At 35.4% G+C, this 17393-nt stretch overlaps 1 protein-coding gene across 3 annotated transcripts in view; it reads left to right on the plus strand.

The window, feature by feature from the left end:
- LOC123525714 (otoferlin-like) overlaps positions 1-17393 on the plus strand; it is a 124679-nt gene that overhangs the window by 27061 nt on the left and 80225 nt on the right. For all 3 annotated transcript variants that reach the window (XM_053538726.1, XM_053538728.1, XM_053538727.1), the window contains exons 13-16: positions 353-612; positions 5291-5452; positions 14653-14790; positions 16671-16832. In XM_053538726.1, the coding sequence (XP_053394701.1) occupies positions 353-612; positions 5291-5452; positions 14653-14790; positions 16671-16832 (722 nt within the window). The remainder of the gene's footprint in view (positions 1-352; positions 613-5290; positions 5453-14652; positions 14791-16670; positions 16833-17393) is intronic.

Genomic DNA, 17393 nt, shown 5'->3' on the forward strand with positions numbered 1-17393 from the left:
CTTAGCTGCTGGGTGAATAACAGCTTTGCAAACTTGAACCAGATCAACGCGATTAAATGCGTTGATCAGTCCACTGTTGCTACTGAATATTTCTCAATTTGAGAATTGAAGGAATTCAATTAGCAGAGACATCACAACAATTATTAGCGTAAGTATTTCTTTAGGACAAATATGACTAGAGATTGTGAGCCTGTATAGATAATGCCTGCTTGGTGTGCTTGGGACTGTTACTATGGAGATGTTGATTTAGTTCTTCATTGCTGTTTTTCAACACATCTTATACCATTCTGTGTTTTTTTTTAACAACTGAAGTATGATTGAAATGATTATTTGAAATGTTATATGATAACAGAGAAACAAGTGTTCCAGTTGCGAGGTCACATGTATCAGGCGAGAAGTCTGATTGGCTCAGATGCCTCCGGACTTTCAGATCCATTTGCTCGTATCGCATTTGGCGACCAGTCTGTGTGTACGCAGGTGATTGAGGAGACGCTCAGTCCTACGTGGGATGAAATGTTGATTATACATGAAGTAACGATGTACGGACTGATGCAGGAGATCGCTGAAAGTCCGCCCACAATCATTGTAGAGATTTTTGATCAGGATAAAGTGGTGAGATTGATTATTGTTTAAGCATATTGTAAATTAGTTTCTGTCTTAGAGAGTAGGGATTTTCTGAAACCTTTCAAATTTTTACTCATCACGGAGACTTTGCAATGTCATACAATGTAATTACATTCCTTATCTGTAAAGAAAGCTTGCATGTGGATTATTCAGATCTTTCTTGGTATGTTTTTATGCCCCCAAAGGGAGGCATATTAGTTTTCAACTGTCCGTCTATTTGTCACAACGTAACTTTTTGCATGAAGGCACTTTACTAGCGAACCACTGCACCCAGGACCTTCAAACTTCACATGCTGATAGTACTTACTGAGTACACGACCCCTACTGACTTTGGGGTCACCAGGTCAAGGTCACCAGGTCAAAGGTCAAGGCCCTGTGGGGGCATTTGTCACCATTAGTGACAGCTCTTGTTGTACCCGTTGAAGGACATCTGCTACTAGGTCTGGGTAAGCATTTTATTTTCCTGTTTCTCCAAAAATTTATATTTACCATTAATTGTTCCATCTGGTCAGTCATATTCAATGTCAAGTTTTTAATGCTCACAGGGATGCGTTACATGATTGCACTGATCATAGCCTATCTCTCTGTCCGTCTGCTTTGTAATTTAGCAAATCTTTCCTCAAACTTGAGATGTACATTTCTCATGGGCAGTGGATGACCTCTACTTATTTTGAGGTCAGTGGGTCAAAGGTCAAGGTAACAGTGACTTTCGGAACAAAAGAAGTTTCTGCTCTATATCTTTAGAATGCCTTGATGTACAATCCTCAACCTTAGCAGACACATTGCTCATGGGTAGTGAATGATCCCTGTTGATTTTGAGGTCATTGGGTTAAAAGTCAAGGTCAAGGTAGCTTAGAGTAATTGTTAGTACAAATCATTTTTCTAAGTATCATGAAAGCCTCTTGACCTACAATCCTCTTACTTGTCAAGCACATATCCATTGGGCAGTGATGGTCCCTTTTGATTTTTAGGTCCTTGGGTCAAAGGTCATGGTTACAGTGAATGTTAGTACAAAAATATTTCTGCTCAATGCCTTAAAAATCCCTTGACCTATGATTCACAAACTTGGCTGGCATATTAATCATGTGTGTTAGATGACACCTATTGATTTTGAGACAGCACAAAAACTGCTCGTGACCTGCAAATATACCTGGCAGGCACCTTGCCAGTTGACAGTAAAAGATCTCTAATAATTCTTAGTTTAGTAGGTCAAGGGTCAAAGTTACCATGAATTTTAGTACAAAAGAATTTTCTGCATGAGCACCTCTTGATTTCGGGGTTTCATAGTTGAAAGTGATTATGTGATGGTGCTAGTCATCTGTCTGTCTGTCTGTTTTCAATTTAAATTCCACTTGATAACTTCAGAATGCGCAGTTTTAGCGGATATTAGTTTTTCATGTTACTTGCACTCACTGTTGTGAAAACAGATACTGCATATATATTTACTCATTCATACCCCTTTTTTCAAATAAGACGGACCTCTAATTTTCAACACTAGATGGCATCTCAGGCCTTCTTAAAATGGCAGGTAGGCTTATCAGCTATTATAGATCACTCATAAGATGAGTAATAATACAGTAGTTAAATCATATAATTTTACATAAATCAAAATTTTTAGCTCGACTATTCGAAGAATAGGGGGTCTATCATACTTGCTCCGGCGTGGGCGTGAGCATTAGCGAGAGCGTCACACAAATGTTAAAGTTTGCATACCACCCCAAATATTTTCAAAGTCCATTGAGATATTGCTTTCATATTTTGCATACTTGTTAACCATCATGACCCCATTCTGTAAACAGGAGCAGACAACTCTGTCAAGCATTTTGACTGAATTATGGCCCCTTTTCGACTTAGAATATGCTTATCATGACCCCAGTCTGTAAACAGGAGCAGACAACTCTATCAAGCATTTTGACTGAATTATGGCCCCTTTTCTACTTAGAATATGCTTATTGTAATGTTAAAGTTTGCATACCACCCCAAATATTTTCAAAGTCCATTGAGATATTGCTTTCATATTTTGCATACTTGTTAACCATCATGACCCCTCAGCACTCTGTAAACTGAGGAAGGACAGAAACAAACTAACTACAATAGCATTTTGACTGAATTATGGCCCCTTTTCGACTTAGAATATGCTTATTGTAATGTTAAAGTTTTACTCATAGCTTATATTATACTATCAAGCACTGAGAATAGTCGAGCGCGCTGTCAACTGACAGCTCTTAGTGTTTCTTCGTCTTCTCTGTCATTGCTTTCTTTCTAATTGCCAATCTTCTTTATTTTTCTGAAGACAAGCCTAGGGTCCAGTAACCAAGGGGTAATAAATATTAGCTGTAATTTTTTTGTCAACTCTCAATTCAGTTTGTATTTAATTTTGCTTGTTTTGTCATTAGGCTGTATTTTATTGTAATTCATATATAAATTGTGGTGTAAGTATGTGTATAACACTTATTTTGAGAGATTGATTTAAATTTAGAAGTGCAAAGCAGCATTGGTGGCCAATATTTTACTTAAGTTTACTTTTCATAATAGTGCAGCATTTGAAAATAAGGGGTGGGGAATTAGAACAACAACTATAGTCAGGTAATTCATTGATTCTTTAAGGAGGTATAGGTATTGGGCTGCAATGATTCCAGGCACAAAATGATTCTGATCAGCAATATGGGCCAGTGGACTAGTGGTAACAAGCTTGACTGTCAATCAAGAGGTCCAGGGTTCGAATCCTGGTCCAGGCACTGGAAATTTCTGAGATGCTCTTGAGGTCTTCCCAAGAAAGATGGCTTCGCATGTATCATGTCTATGCACTGGACACATTAAAGAACTGTCTATTTGCAAAGAGCTAGGCTAAGTTAGCCAGACAGGCCTGTATCTGGAAAGGATTTCTCTCTATCTGTTCTAGGGGCTTTATTCCACTCCTTCCATCTGGTCAGATTGCTCTGTGTCTGTACTAGTAGAGGATGAATTTCGCGTCCTGTGTGACTGTCTTTGCTATATGTAAAGTGCCTTTGAACGTGTTTATCATGAAAAGGGCGCTATATAAATCTGGTATATAATAATAATGTTCGAGTGTTTGTCATTTTTATCTTTCATCGCAGTCTTTAAAAGAGTTTTTTTTTTTGGACATTTTATATATCTTTTGCGTTAAGCGGTAAAATTTCTCTTTGCTTAAGCACTGCACAAAATGCTGTTTGCGAATATTTATTCCTTTCTTCCAAAGAAGATGTATTGTTTTTGTTTTGCTCATGTCTGTCAGTAGTAGACCATTTGATCTCAGAGAACATTTTTGTCTTTATATGATAGTTGCCTATAGTCAGTAAATGGTCCTTCAAGTTTGAATATTAGTAGGGTCAAAGGTCAAGGTCACAATAATGTTGAGATTGAAAACATTTCCAGTCAAATACAAGAAAAAACTTTGTGATTGCCTGTAGTCAGTAGATGACCCCCACTACCTTGCAGTCATTAGGTCAAAGGTCAAAAGCACAGTGACTCTTAAGACTGAAAATGGTTAAGCTAAATAAAAAGAAAACACTTTGGCCTACAGTGGTCAAACTTCATAAGATGATTAGCCGAGATTAATAGGTGATCTGTAGATTTGGTGGCTAGGAAGACGAAAGTGTTTCCATTAAATAACTGGAGAATTTTTAGCCAATAGTTTTTATACTTGATAGGATCATTGTCTGTAGTCAATGGTCACATGTTTTGTTTTAGGGGATAAGTTAGAGGTCAAGGTCACAGTGACTGAGACTAAAAGTGTTTTTTGTTCAATCATTGAAGAATGCACTGGCCTACAGTGGTCGAACTCCATTGGGTATTTGCCTGTTGTTAGTAGGAAACACAATTATTTTGGCATTTAGTAGGTCAAAGACAGAGAAAATGGCTTCTGATCAATAAGGCTCCAGAATATACAAGAATAGGCCATCAAACTTAGTAACATGATGTGTGTGGTCACCTGTTGTTTTGGGGGTCATAAGGTCAAAGATCCAGCAAACTGAAAACCGAAAATTACATACCAACACATTTCAGATAGGCCATATCATGGGGGATGGTATATGTGCTTACAAACAGCTCTTGTTATTATGTAACTTGAACTTCATGCATTACACAAACTAAGCTACATTATTATGCAGCCATTTGCATTACACAACTTGCGCTACATGTATTATTCAGTACTCAAATTGAGCCAAATGTATTACACAACTTGACCTTTCAACATACTTCTATTAATAGAAAATAGTAAGGCATGTTGCAGATAATAGGAAATGGCATGTTGCACTGCACAAAATAGAGATGTGATGTTTTTTATGATAAAAAAGTGCGCTTGATTTGACATCTGAAATTGAACTTACATCTTTTATCTTTGCAGCGTTGATGAAATTAAAACTGTATATGTGTGATTGAATATATGTAACCATTTCATTTTACTTTGTGGATATTGCATTGTGATTTATATTATACTAAAGCAGATTTTAAAACTGTTTGCATTTGCCGAACATGTAAAAATAACTATCTTTGAGAAAGCAGATAGTGGGAAAAGAATAAAAAACTGAAGTGCTTATCTGTAAAAACATATATGTAATCCTGGTAATTGTGTATATTTAGATAATATGTGTCAATATGTTATTAAGTATAACGATATTTGCTACATGTCAATTTGTTTTTACAGGGAAAATCTGAGTTCATTGGCCGTGCCCTATGCAAACCAGTTGTGAAATTGAGTAACGAGAAATATGAAAGCCCAAAATTCCCTCCGAGTCTGGAATGGTGGGATATACACAGAGGCCCTGACAGGGCTGGTGAACTTCTCGCAGCTTTTGAACTTCTTCAGGCAAGTTTTTATTTTGGGCATTCAGAAATTTGTTGTTCCCCATATCCTAATTATAGTAGAAATTTTAAAAGCTCCTTATGTATTACCAATGTTTATTTTCATAGGAGAAACCATTTTGTCATTTCGTTCTAAGTTAAAAGGGAGTGTCCTATAGTTTGAGTGAAAAGAAAAGAATACAGATTTTGGTGCGAAATAGTGAAAGTGGCGAAATTGACAAACTAGCCCAAACATTTCTCCATTCATTTTGGAAAACTGGATAGAGAAAGCTCTACAGGTTCTCTGTTTGGACCCAGTAAATTTGACAAAGAATTTTACAAGAGATATTTTGCCCTTCACCTCTGTATAAAGATATCCAGTTTGGCATTGTGCATGTACAAGCCTAAGTGATATTGTATGGCAATTATTTTAACTACTCGGCATTGTTTCCCAATATGCATGCCTGTGTATGGCATTTATGAAAAGTGTTGTAGAACAAAAAAATCGGAGATAAGAGTTTCCTTAAAAATTTGAGCAAGGTCTGGATTAATTTCTTGGAATATGAGATTTGAAGCACATTTGTCTGTCTAGGCTGTGGGTTGAATTTGTTAAGAATATGATTCCATTTCATTTAATTGAAATATTCACACTTAAATGAAAAGTTGCTGAAATAAAAATTTGTTACATACCGTAATTATAATAGACAAAGCTATAAAAAAAATTTAACAGTAAAATTTTATGTTATTTATAAAGACAAAGTTACTTTTGATGTGATCCTAGTGTTAGACTAGATTTAAGTGTTGTTTTTATGCTTATATTGGCTATACATGTATAGTTTTATGTTTATTTGATATGATACTCATAGTTCCCCTTTGATGAAGAAGAGCTTCTACTGGCCAATCGCACGCCACCATATGCAAAGAAATTTATACGGGTATTGTAGTCAGTCTTTCGCCGTTTATCCTTTAGACTTTCTTCTTTTTTCTAGAAAGTTTGCCCACTAGATTATTATGAATGCCAAGTGTCGCACATTTAAATAATGCACCTTTATATATATTTCTTTCTGTACTTTTCTTGTAGAATAAATCGAGTATACTTGTAGTTTGGTACAGGTTATGTTATAGGTTAGAAACATTATCATCCATCTCTCCTTGAGGTTTCTGTGAATGCTTCAATTTTAATTCAGAGACTGCCAAGCATTGTATCATTTGAGTAGCCTCTACTTCATAGATGTTGATCATTGCAGAGATGAGCAGTCTTCTATGCATGTCCGGAAGTGATTATCAATTGGAGCGCACGGCAAAAATATGCAAATTATTGCATGTCCGCACGCATTAAGTGTATAATATGTATAATATACTGACTAAAGGTTAGGTTTAGTATTACCATTGTTACAAAATATATACATTTAAGATACTTTTCATTCAAATTACTTGAATCTGGTATATACCGGAGTCTGTAATTTATACAGGCACTCCAGGTCTGCATTGAGTCACACTCTAACTTCATACAATTGATCCCAGTCCAGTTTTGACTACAACATTTGAGAGATTGAGATTTATCACTTATGTGTGTATATGTATGTGTTAATCCAAATGTTTGTTAAAAATTGTGTATAAATCCGATACGGGTAACCTACACATTTAAAATTTGTATTTACTGTTTTACAAGTGCAGTTGAATGTATATGTTTTTAACATACGAGTGTCTTGATATACGTATACCTGTAATCCTGTAAGTTGCAAAGTTCTTGTTCTTTTTGAAAGTTGCTGACAGTAAGCTCAGAATCAATTTTATATGACACAACAATGGGTTCTGTGTCTGCTGTTAGTCTCGTACATTTCTAAATGTTACTGCAACCTCTGTACACACATGACATAGCTGGAATATTTTCATTGCAAGTTAAATTTCATTCAATATTTCCGTGTGTCCTGACATCTGTATTACATTTAAAAATCATTTTATTAACACATCTGATTTTTTGAAAAAAAGATGATGAGTTATTGTCATCACTTGATTGGTGTCTGCGTCGGCGTTGGCATCGGTGATGGCGTCGGTGTTGCCTGGTTAAGTTTTATGTTTTGGTCAGCTTTTCTCCTAAACTATCAAAGCTATTGCTTTAAAACTTGCAACACTTGTTCACCATCAATAGCTGACTCTGTACAGCAAGAAACATAACTCCATCCTGCTTTTTGCAAGAATTATGGCATCTTTTGGACTTAGAAAATCTGATTTCTTGGTTAAGTTTTATGTTTAGGTCAGCTTTTCTCCTAAACTATCAAAGCTATTGCTTTAAAACTTGCAACACTTGTTCACCATCAATAGCTGACTCTGTACAGCAAGAAACATAACTACATCCTGCTTTTTGCAAGAATTATGACCCCTTTTTGGCTTAGAAATTATTAGATTTCTTGGTTAAGTTTTGCGTTTAGGTCAACCTTTCTCCTTTACGGTCAAAGCTATTGCTTTAAAACTTGCAAGACTTGTTCACCATCAAAAGCTGTCACTGCATAGAAACTTCAAAGTACCATAACTCTGAATTGCTTTTTGCAAGAATTATGGCCCCTTTTGGACTAAGAAAATTATGGGTAGGTCAATATTTCTATTATACAGAGACAAAAAAATCAGATGAGCATCTGCACCTGCAAGGCGGTGCTCTTGTTCAATATTCTAACAACAAGCAAATAGCCTACATACATATAGAGCAAAATCTATCTCTGGTTATCCTGCAATAACCCATGCGCGTACAGTGACGTCATCCGATCCAGGTGCGTAGCATGGTCGTAAAAAGTAGTTACCATTTTTTCTAACACTGTTGATACTGGTATGTCATGTTAGAATCGAAATAACAAGTTCCCAAGTGTGATTTATCATAGAATAACCTGAGTTTTTCGTTCTTATGCGAAACAATATATCACTCAGGCCTATGGCCTTCGTGATATATTCTTAACCATAAGAACTCAAAACACGGGTTATTCTACGATAAACCATGTTTGGGAACTTATTATTTCTTAATTATATTATATGGAATGAAAACCCCTGTTATATTTTGGATCACTAAAAATAATGTTTTCTCATCTGCTGAGAAAAGTCAGTCAGTATCACAACGGTACTCTGATTGTACACACCAGTTTGGCATGATGATCTTCATTTCTTCTCCTCTTGCCTAGAAGGTGAAAACTTCCATGCATTCAGCAGACCATGAGTTTACTGTTGCCATTATTGGTAACTTTTCGTAAAACCATAAAGCAGCCCCTTGAAGTTTTACATGCAACCATCTTGTCTCAGAGGTAAAGTGACCATTGTAATTCAAACACTGGAGTAGATGAAAATACATTTCAAGTTACTATTCATTTCAGTACTGTGAGTGCAGCCCAATTTTTGGGCTTGTGCATGTGCGCCGACATGTATCGTACCATGTTTTCCATATACCTTACCAAGTTTATTCCTATAGCTTAAAAAACGAAGTAACAGGTGAAAATTTGGTGTTTTTCAAACAAGAGATTTGTGAACTTTTCAGCTGGTTGAATTACAGTGTATGACATGGTACAGTTTATGTCGGCTCGTGCACTCTGCGGTGCAGGTGTGTAGCCCAAAAATTGGGTGCAAAAGATTGCAGTATGTGAAATTTAGTCAGATTTCAACAGAAAAGGTTGTTTCAACACAGAGGCATGTCTAAGTATTAATTCTGGCCAGATATTCTCTCTTTACTCTTTACCAATCAAATTTTCTTCAACTTCATTTGCTGGAATTGCTCAAACATCTCCATTTGCTCGAACTTGTGTAGGGTTCCAGAAAATCCCTATATATACATATTATTATATATACATATTGTTCTACCTTGAATCTCTTTAACATCGATGGTTGAAACTTACGAACTGTACCTCTACTGTGGATAATTATATTTTAGGGTGGATAACACCTTTTTGCTCGAACAAGATAAGGTGGAAGTCCAATGTCAATAATAGACATTTCATGTAAAGTTGGTAACTAAGTGAAGGATTAGATGATATTTGCTAAACATACTGTTTAATGTTCTCAACTTCAGAATTTTAACGGTCTTAAATTATTATTAGTCCCCCCACAACCAGTGATGGTGGGGGGAGGGTTATAGTAATTGTCTCCATCTGTCTGTCCTTCCATCCATCTGTAACATTTCCTGTATGCTCTGTATCACCTAAACCCCCTGAAGGATAGTCATGAAACTTGGGTTAAATGATCGCCTCATCAAGACAATAGGCAGAACCCATGAGTCAGCCATATCAGCTCAAGGTCAAGGTCATAACTCAAAAGTCAAAGGTTTGAGCCTTCCATTTTGTGTCCACTCTGTATCTCCTAAACCCCTTGAAGGATTTTCATGAAACTTGGGTCAAATGATCACCTCATCAAGATGATGTGCAGAACCTATGACCTATGAGTCAGCCATGTCAGCTTAAGGTCAAGGTCACAACTCGAGGTCAAAAGTTTTAGCTTTCCATTTCATGTCCGCTCTGTATCTCCTAAACTCCTTGAAGGATTTCCATGAAACTTGGGTCAAATAATCACTTCACCAAGACGATATGCAGCACTTATGAGTCAGCCATGTCAGCTCAAGGTCAAGGTCACAACTCAAGGTCAAAGGTTTGAGCCTTCCATTTTATGTCTGCTCTGTATCACTTAAACCCCTTGAAGGATAAACATGAACCCCTTGAAGGATAAACATGAAACTTGGGTCAAATGATCACCTCATCTAGACTCCAAGTCTAGGTCACAACTAGCGGTCAAATGTTTGAGCCTTCAGTTCTGTATCCGCTCTATATCTCCTAAACCCCTTGAAAGATTTCCATGAAACTTGGGTCAGTTGATCACCTCATCAAGATGATGTGCACAACTCTAGGTCAAAGGTTTGAGTCTTCCATTTTATGTATGCTCTTTGTCTCCTAAACCCCTTGAAGGATTTTAATATCACTTGTGCTGTAATATATTCCCCTTATCAAGACAATGTGCAGAATTCAAAATTCACCCCTGCCAGCTTAAGGTCAAGGACACAACTCAAATGTTTAATGGTTCCACCCAGTACCATCAACCCTTTTACTATCCATAACAGTGGCGTGGGATATAGCTGTCTTTTAGACTGCCTTATTAGCGTGCTGACAAAAATTAAATAGCATGCAGTTTGAAACATCCACTGTTGCTGAGATAAATGCAATTCTGTATTGGTAACATATTTACCTGCAGTTTCAGTAAACTGCCTGCCACTTTAAAATACACTTTTAGTGTGATTGGTTTGAATTAGCATGAATATCATGCAATACAAATTATTACATCATTTAATTAATATGCTTAATGCAGTATGACATGGAAGACCTAACGATATGTTGCTTTAATGTAAACTTGGCTTTCTCAAATAAATTTTGAATTTGAAGGACTTAAGTTTGACTATATAAAGCACATTTAAAACAATGTTACCTACATGCAAACTGTCAAAGCTGGGCCATGCTTAAGAGTTAGGAAATGTGTTTAAGAGGGGAGTAAGATGTTTTGAATGTTGTTATTTCTTACTTAGCCGGGTGACAGTGTAAGTATGGTACACATTATCTTGCATGAGTTGCTTATCTGTGTGCAGTTTGTATACCTAAAACACAAGTTATCTAATCTAGTAATAAGACTATTTTTAGCTTGTACACCATTTATACTTTATTCACATTAATGAGCCACGCCATGAGAAAACCAACATAGTGGCTTTGTGACCAGATGGATCCAGACCAGCCTGCGCATCCGCGCAGTCTGGTCAGGATCCATGCTGTTCGCTTTCAAAGCCTCTTGCAATTAGAAAAACCATTAGCGAACAGCATGGATCTGGTCTGGATCCATGCTGGTCGCAAAGCCACTATGTTGGTTTTCTCATGGCACGGCTCATTTGTTAAGTATTTTCTTGATTATATCAAAAGGAAATTTCACTTCTTTCAAAATGAAATAGTAATGGTGAACAATTTCATTTTTGTAAAATTCACATTTTGTTAACTGCTTCTATATTTAAAAAAATTCTTTCTAAATTTATTATACTTATCAAACTAACCGCTTTAACATCTTGAACGATTACCTATGACATTATAGCCTATGGTTGTGGGACACGATCATTTTTGTCAAATCTAAAGTAGCGAGTGGTCATGCTCGCACACACTGTTCTATATACCTCCAAACTCACTGTTACAGTAGATATACTTTAGCTCTAATAAAATCACAAGTTCTGAGTACACTGTAGTTAGGTAGATATGGTGAAAATGTTTTTCAAATGAATTCCATGGGAACAAAAACATTTTTCCTGTCTCTGTTATAAACTTCAAGATCACTGCAGAACTGATCTTTACAGTAGTTCAAATTCATCATCAGAATCTATAGAACTTAAGTTATTGACAGCAAGAAGTATATTAAACGATCTCATATTGACATGCGCTGCACATTAGGTCCAGGAAGCCAAAACAGTTGCTTTAGATGAAGCTGAATATTGTAATATTTGTTGTCCAGGCTTCTTGTAACTAAGTGTTCAAATTTCTTCTTGTTTTATGACTTATATAGTATAATAGTGTAGTGATATAACTATTCTGAGACAAAACCTTGGTGTTCCTTTGATAACCAATGAAAAACTTAAAACAAAATATTTTGTGGAAGCATATCTTTGAGGTTTGTTGCATTAAACCAGTGTCTCTAGCTAAGAAGATCAATGCAAATTTTATAATATAATGCAAACAGTGCGGCAGTCTTTAAAGATGTCCAATGCCCATCTTTCACTAAAATACTTTATCTTTAAATATTCACTTAAAATGCAGAAAATCCTAATTAGATGCATTTATTTTATGTTTTTCGGTGGTTTATCGAAATATAACGGTGAATTATATCCTGATAAACTCACTGGCCACTCAGTGAAAATTATCAAATCTGATACCCAGATTAACGTCAAAAAGTTTACCGAGCGTACTGAAAGCCGGAAACAATATGACGATGACGTCGTTAAAATGACGTCATCTTTGCGATGCTTCCTGATAAAATTTCCCGCAAATTTCGACATTTTATTGAAATAAACACAACAAAAGTAGAGTTTTAGACATAAAATAAACAGAAAAATTGTTGGTATCGATGTAATATCACGGTAATTTCACTCGTGAACACCAAAAGTTGTTATTTTCACTCGTGGCTGCGCCACTCGTGAAAATATCACTTTTGGTGCCCACTCGGTGAAATTATAACGTGATATTACACCAAAACCAACAATTATCCTCTATTTAACTTCGCTAAATACATAAATTAAGTGTGTATGTAGAGCTATATTCATAATTAAATCTTGTACATTTACACAGTTTATTGGTAAAAAACTTCCAGCTTTTTTAGTGATAGTACACATTCATACTGTGTTAAGCTGTACATGTGTTAAGTGTGTACAATTTTATACCTAATGCGAAGTACTGGTACTACACATAAACTTGTTAATTTCATCGTACTGTCAGATATTTGGGTTTAATATACCTTTAAGACTTTCTGCTGGGTTCAGGTGCTCTTTCAGAATATATAAAGGCATAGAACTCTGACAATTTACTAACAGAGTAATGGGATCAAAGCCAAGCTTAAAACCGAGCAAACAAGATGTGACAGCAAACAAAGAATGTACTATTTATGATTACCGTATTTTCCCGAATTAAGGCCCCCCCTCTAATTAACGCCCCCCACCCATATTGGAGGGGAAAAAAGTCAACAAGAACGGGAAAAAATCACCTACCTCATTTTTATAAGTCCACATATTAAGTAATTTACAGTACTAAAGTCCAATGTATTAAAAATTAAACACACTTTTAAACAGTCCATGTACCGTAAGTCCAAAATATTTGTACTAAGTACGGTACGTAACAGAAAATTAAACGGTAAATACATTTTTGATTTGTTTTTATACCACTCGCGCACACGCTTCCTGCCGACTTTAAACAAACTTGCAGCAATGTGTTGACGATATACCTTTTTCTTCGGCAGTTTTAAGAACTTTTAATTTAAAAGCAGGCACAGCAGCGTGTCAAACCATTGACATTGTGTATTGCACAATTAGCTACCCACATGTACTAAGGAAAATGTTATCGGAGTACACAGCTGTTTGGGTCATGACGTAATGTGTAGTGCTACGAGCGCGTCAAAAAGCCAGACATGGAATACACGAGGTACCGTATTTAAATGCATAAAAGACACACTGTATTAAATTGGATGCCAAATAATTATGTTCTGGGGGGATTAAACAACACAGAAACACTTTACAGCTAGTTTGAACGATGTTTTTAAGTTTTGTAAAAATTTTCATTTTTTCACCTCAAATAAACGCCCCCTCTTTGGAAAATGTAACGCCCCCGGGGGCGTTAATACGGGAAAATACGGTATGTAAAACCAGTGTGGTTTTCTTAAAAATACATTTATGCTTATTGAATTGTAGATGAAAAAGCTGGACAGATATTGAAACAGAGTTAAAAGAACAGTAGAATGTAAATGAATTTGGCACAAAGGGAATATTTCTTAATATTGTTCCTATGATAGATGTTATGAACATGAATTATTGGTATATGTTGAGCATTGGTCCCACCACTCAAGTCATTTATTATAGACATGACTGCATTAATACAACTGAGCGCAGCAACTTTAGGGCTTTATGACCAGTTTGGATCATGATCAGCCTGCACGTCCATGTAGTCTAACCTGGAACCATGCTTTTGTATACAAGTACTGAAATTAATAAATAAACAGTAAGGATGTGGGGATAAATGAACAGTATGGATGTGCACGGATGGGATCCTAGCTGATTGCAAAGCCAAAACATTGGTTTTTGCACAAAGGCACTCATATATTTATATATCTGAAATCAAATTAATCCTAGGAAGAAGAATTTAATTTTTTGAATTTAATTAGAATTTCATAAGCAAAAGTGTCCATTGATAACAATCTGCTGCATGGCCATGCTTAAGTCATTTCTGATTATTCTTGATGTAAGGTATGGTTTCAGTCAGTCTGCGTCTGCTGCTGCAACAAGCTTGTTTGCGTCTGCAACTTGAAAGTTAGCTTATTGTAAGCATTAGTAAAATTTGTAAGCAGTGGTAACTTTGAAAGCAATTGTAGCATTCTGCAAGCAGTGGTAAAATTTCTGGCCTATCTTAAGAATGTGCTTAGGACCCTCCAGATTATTTTCCAACTGTAATATTTAGTGATATATTTCAGCTTGCACCATTTGGTGATATGGGTGGTCAGGATTTGCCTCCCTTGAAGATGCCGGCAGACTCAGAACGCCAGGATAGGGGTCCAATCATGCCAGTGCCAAAGGGTATTAGACCTATTCTTAGTAAACACAGAATTGAGGTGAGAAAAGTTATTACTTGTAAAGAAGTTTATTTCCTGTTAATTTCCTGTTCATATTGGTATTTTATTGAATATTGAAATAATATGACTCTAAATTGAAAGTTTTTGTTTGAAAGTACCATACATAATCGCTTAAAAGACGCATTTTTAGGAGTCATATTTCCAGTCCAAAGTTAAAAGTTAATGGCGCCAATTACAGAGAACTGTTTTAGGATGTTAATTGTTAAAAAACACTCATTCATTTAATGACTGAAGTTTGCATTTTTTTACAAAAAAAAATAATGGCGATTTCTACCATTTCATTTTTCCAAAAACACAGAATGTTCGAAAAATAATGCATTTCTACAAATATTTGACATTGTTGATATAAAAAAATGACCGCGTCTTATACAAGGGTTAGTGGAAAAGACCCCAGATTGTACATCCAATGTCGGGATGCGTCTTATAAGCGAGTGCACCTTATATGCCAGAACGTACAGTAGATAAATTTATGAAAAATTAGTATTAATATGTAATACATTTGCTTACTCTTGTATCCAACTTATTAGATACATAGACCATGTTGTACACAATATACATACTCCAGTATCCAACTGAAAGATATGTAGACCATATTTTACCCAATATACATACTCCAGTATCCAACTGAAAAATATGTAGACCATGTTTTACACAATATACATACTCCAGTATCCAACTGAAAAATATGTAGACCATATTTTACACAATATACATACTCCAGTATCCAACTGAAAAAAATGTAGACCATGTTTTACACAATATACATACTCCAGTATCCAACTGAAAAATATGTAGACCATATTTTACACAATATACATACTCCAGTATCCAACTGAAAAATATGTAGACCATATTTTACACAATATGCATACTCCAGTATCCAACTGAAAAATATGTAGACCATGTTTTACACAATATGCATACTCCAGTATCCAAATGAAAAAAATGTAGACCATGTTTTACACAATATACATACTCCAGTATCCAAATGAAAAATATGTAGACCATACATACTCCAGTATCCAACTGAAAGATATGTAGACCATGTTTTACACAATATGCATACTCCAGTATCCAACTGAAAAATATGTAGACCATGTTTTACACAATATACATACTCCAGTATCCAACTGAAAAATATGTAGACCATGTTTTACACAATATACATACTCCAGTATCCAACTGAAAAATATGTAGACCATGTTTTACACAATATACATACTCCAGTATCCAACTGAAAAATATGTAGACCATATTTTACCCAATATGCATACTCCAGTATCCAACTGAAAAATATGTAGACCATATTTTACCCAATATGCATACTCCAGTATCCAACTGAAAAATATGTAGACCATGTTTTACACAATATGCATACTCCAGTATCCAAATGAAAAAAATGTAGACCATGTTTTACACAATATACATACTCCAGTATCCAAATGAAAAATATGTAGACCATACATACTCCAGTATCCAACTGAAAGATATGTAGACCATATTTTACACAATATGCATACTCCAGTATCCAAATGAAAAATATGTAGACCATGTTTTACACAATATACATACTCCAGTATCCAACTGAAAAATATGTAGACCATGTTGTACACAACGTCCATTCTCCAGTATCTATCTTACAAGCTTAGAATGTTGACCATGTACACAATATGCATACTCCAGTATCCTACTTAAAGATGTGTAAACCATGTTGTACACAATATGCATTCTCCAGTATCGGACAATATTTTACACAATATCCATTTTCTACTATCTATTTTGCAAGATATGTAGACCATGTTGTACACAACATAGAAATTACAATGTTTGATTTTCAAAATATTTGGCAAATATTGCAGATACTTTTCTGGGGTGTTCGTGACTTGAAGCGTGTACAGTTAACTACGGTAGACAAGCCACGTATTGACATAGAGTGTGCAGGGCATGTTTTACAGTCTGCTGTTATATTGAATTGCAAGAAGAATCCTAATTTCAGTGTACCCGTCAAATACTTTGATGTTGTAAGTACTGAATTATTGGTTGGAACCTTAACTATTCAATAAGAGTTTAAATAGTTACTTAGTTTGTGTTATTATTTTGAACTATTTTACATATTCTGTTCACAGAATTAAGATTAGGAAAAAAAGCAATGCGGACTGTTTGACACATATCACAAAGGATATGATCGTACCCAGCAGCATTTATGCTACCAATAATTGGGAGAATTTACATTTTTTTTGTGTGTTATTATTTTGAATGTTGTATATAAAAACCTATCTATTGTAAGAATTAAGTTTACAAAAAACAGCAATACTAACTGTTTAACACAAAACAAAAGGGATATGCATTTATGCTACCCATATAACAGCTATGAGGTATTATTCTAGGTTTTATGGATAAGTGGTGTTCTGCCATCACTTACAGTTGATCAAACATGTAGAACTACCTTAACTGGAAAATTTAACTGACAGCTACATAATTTGTGTAGTAGAAGCACATGTACTATTTAGAAAAATTTGCTCTCGATATATGATAAAGAATTTGATAAAGTCAACATGAAATTGTTTCAGTTAAATTAAATC

Source organism: Mercenaria mercenaria, chromosome 3 (assembly GCF_021730395.1).
Source record: "Mercenaria mercenaria strain notata chromosome 3, MADL_Memer_1, whole genome shotgun sequence".
NCBI lineage: Eukaryota > Metazoa > Mollusca > Bivalvia > Venerida > Veneridae > Mercenaria > Mercenaria mercenaria.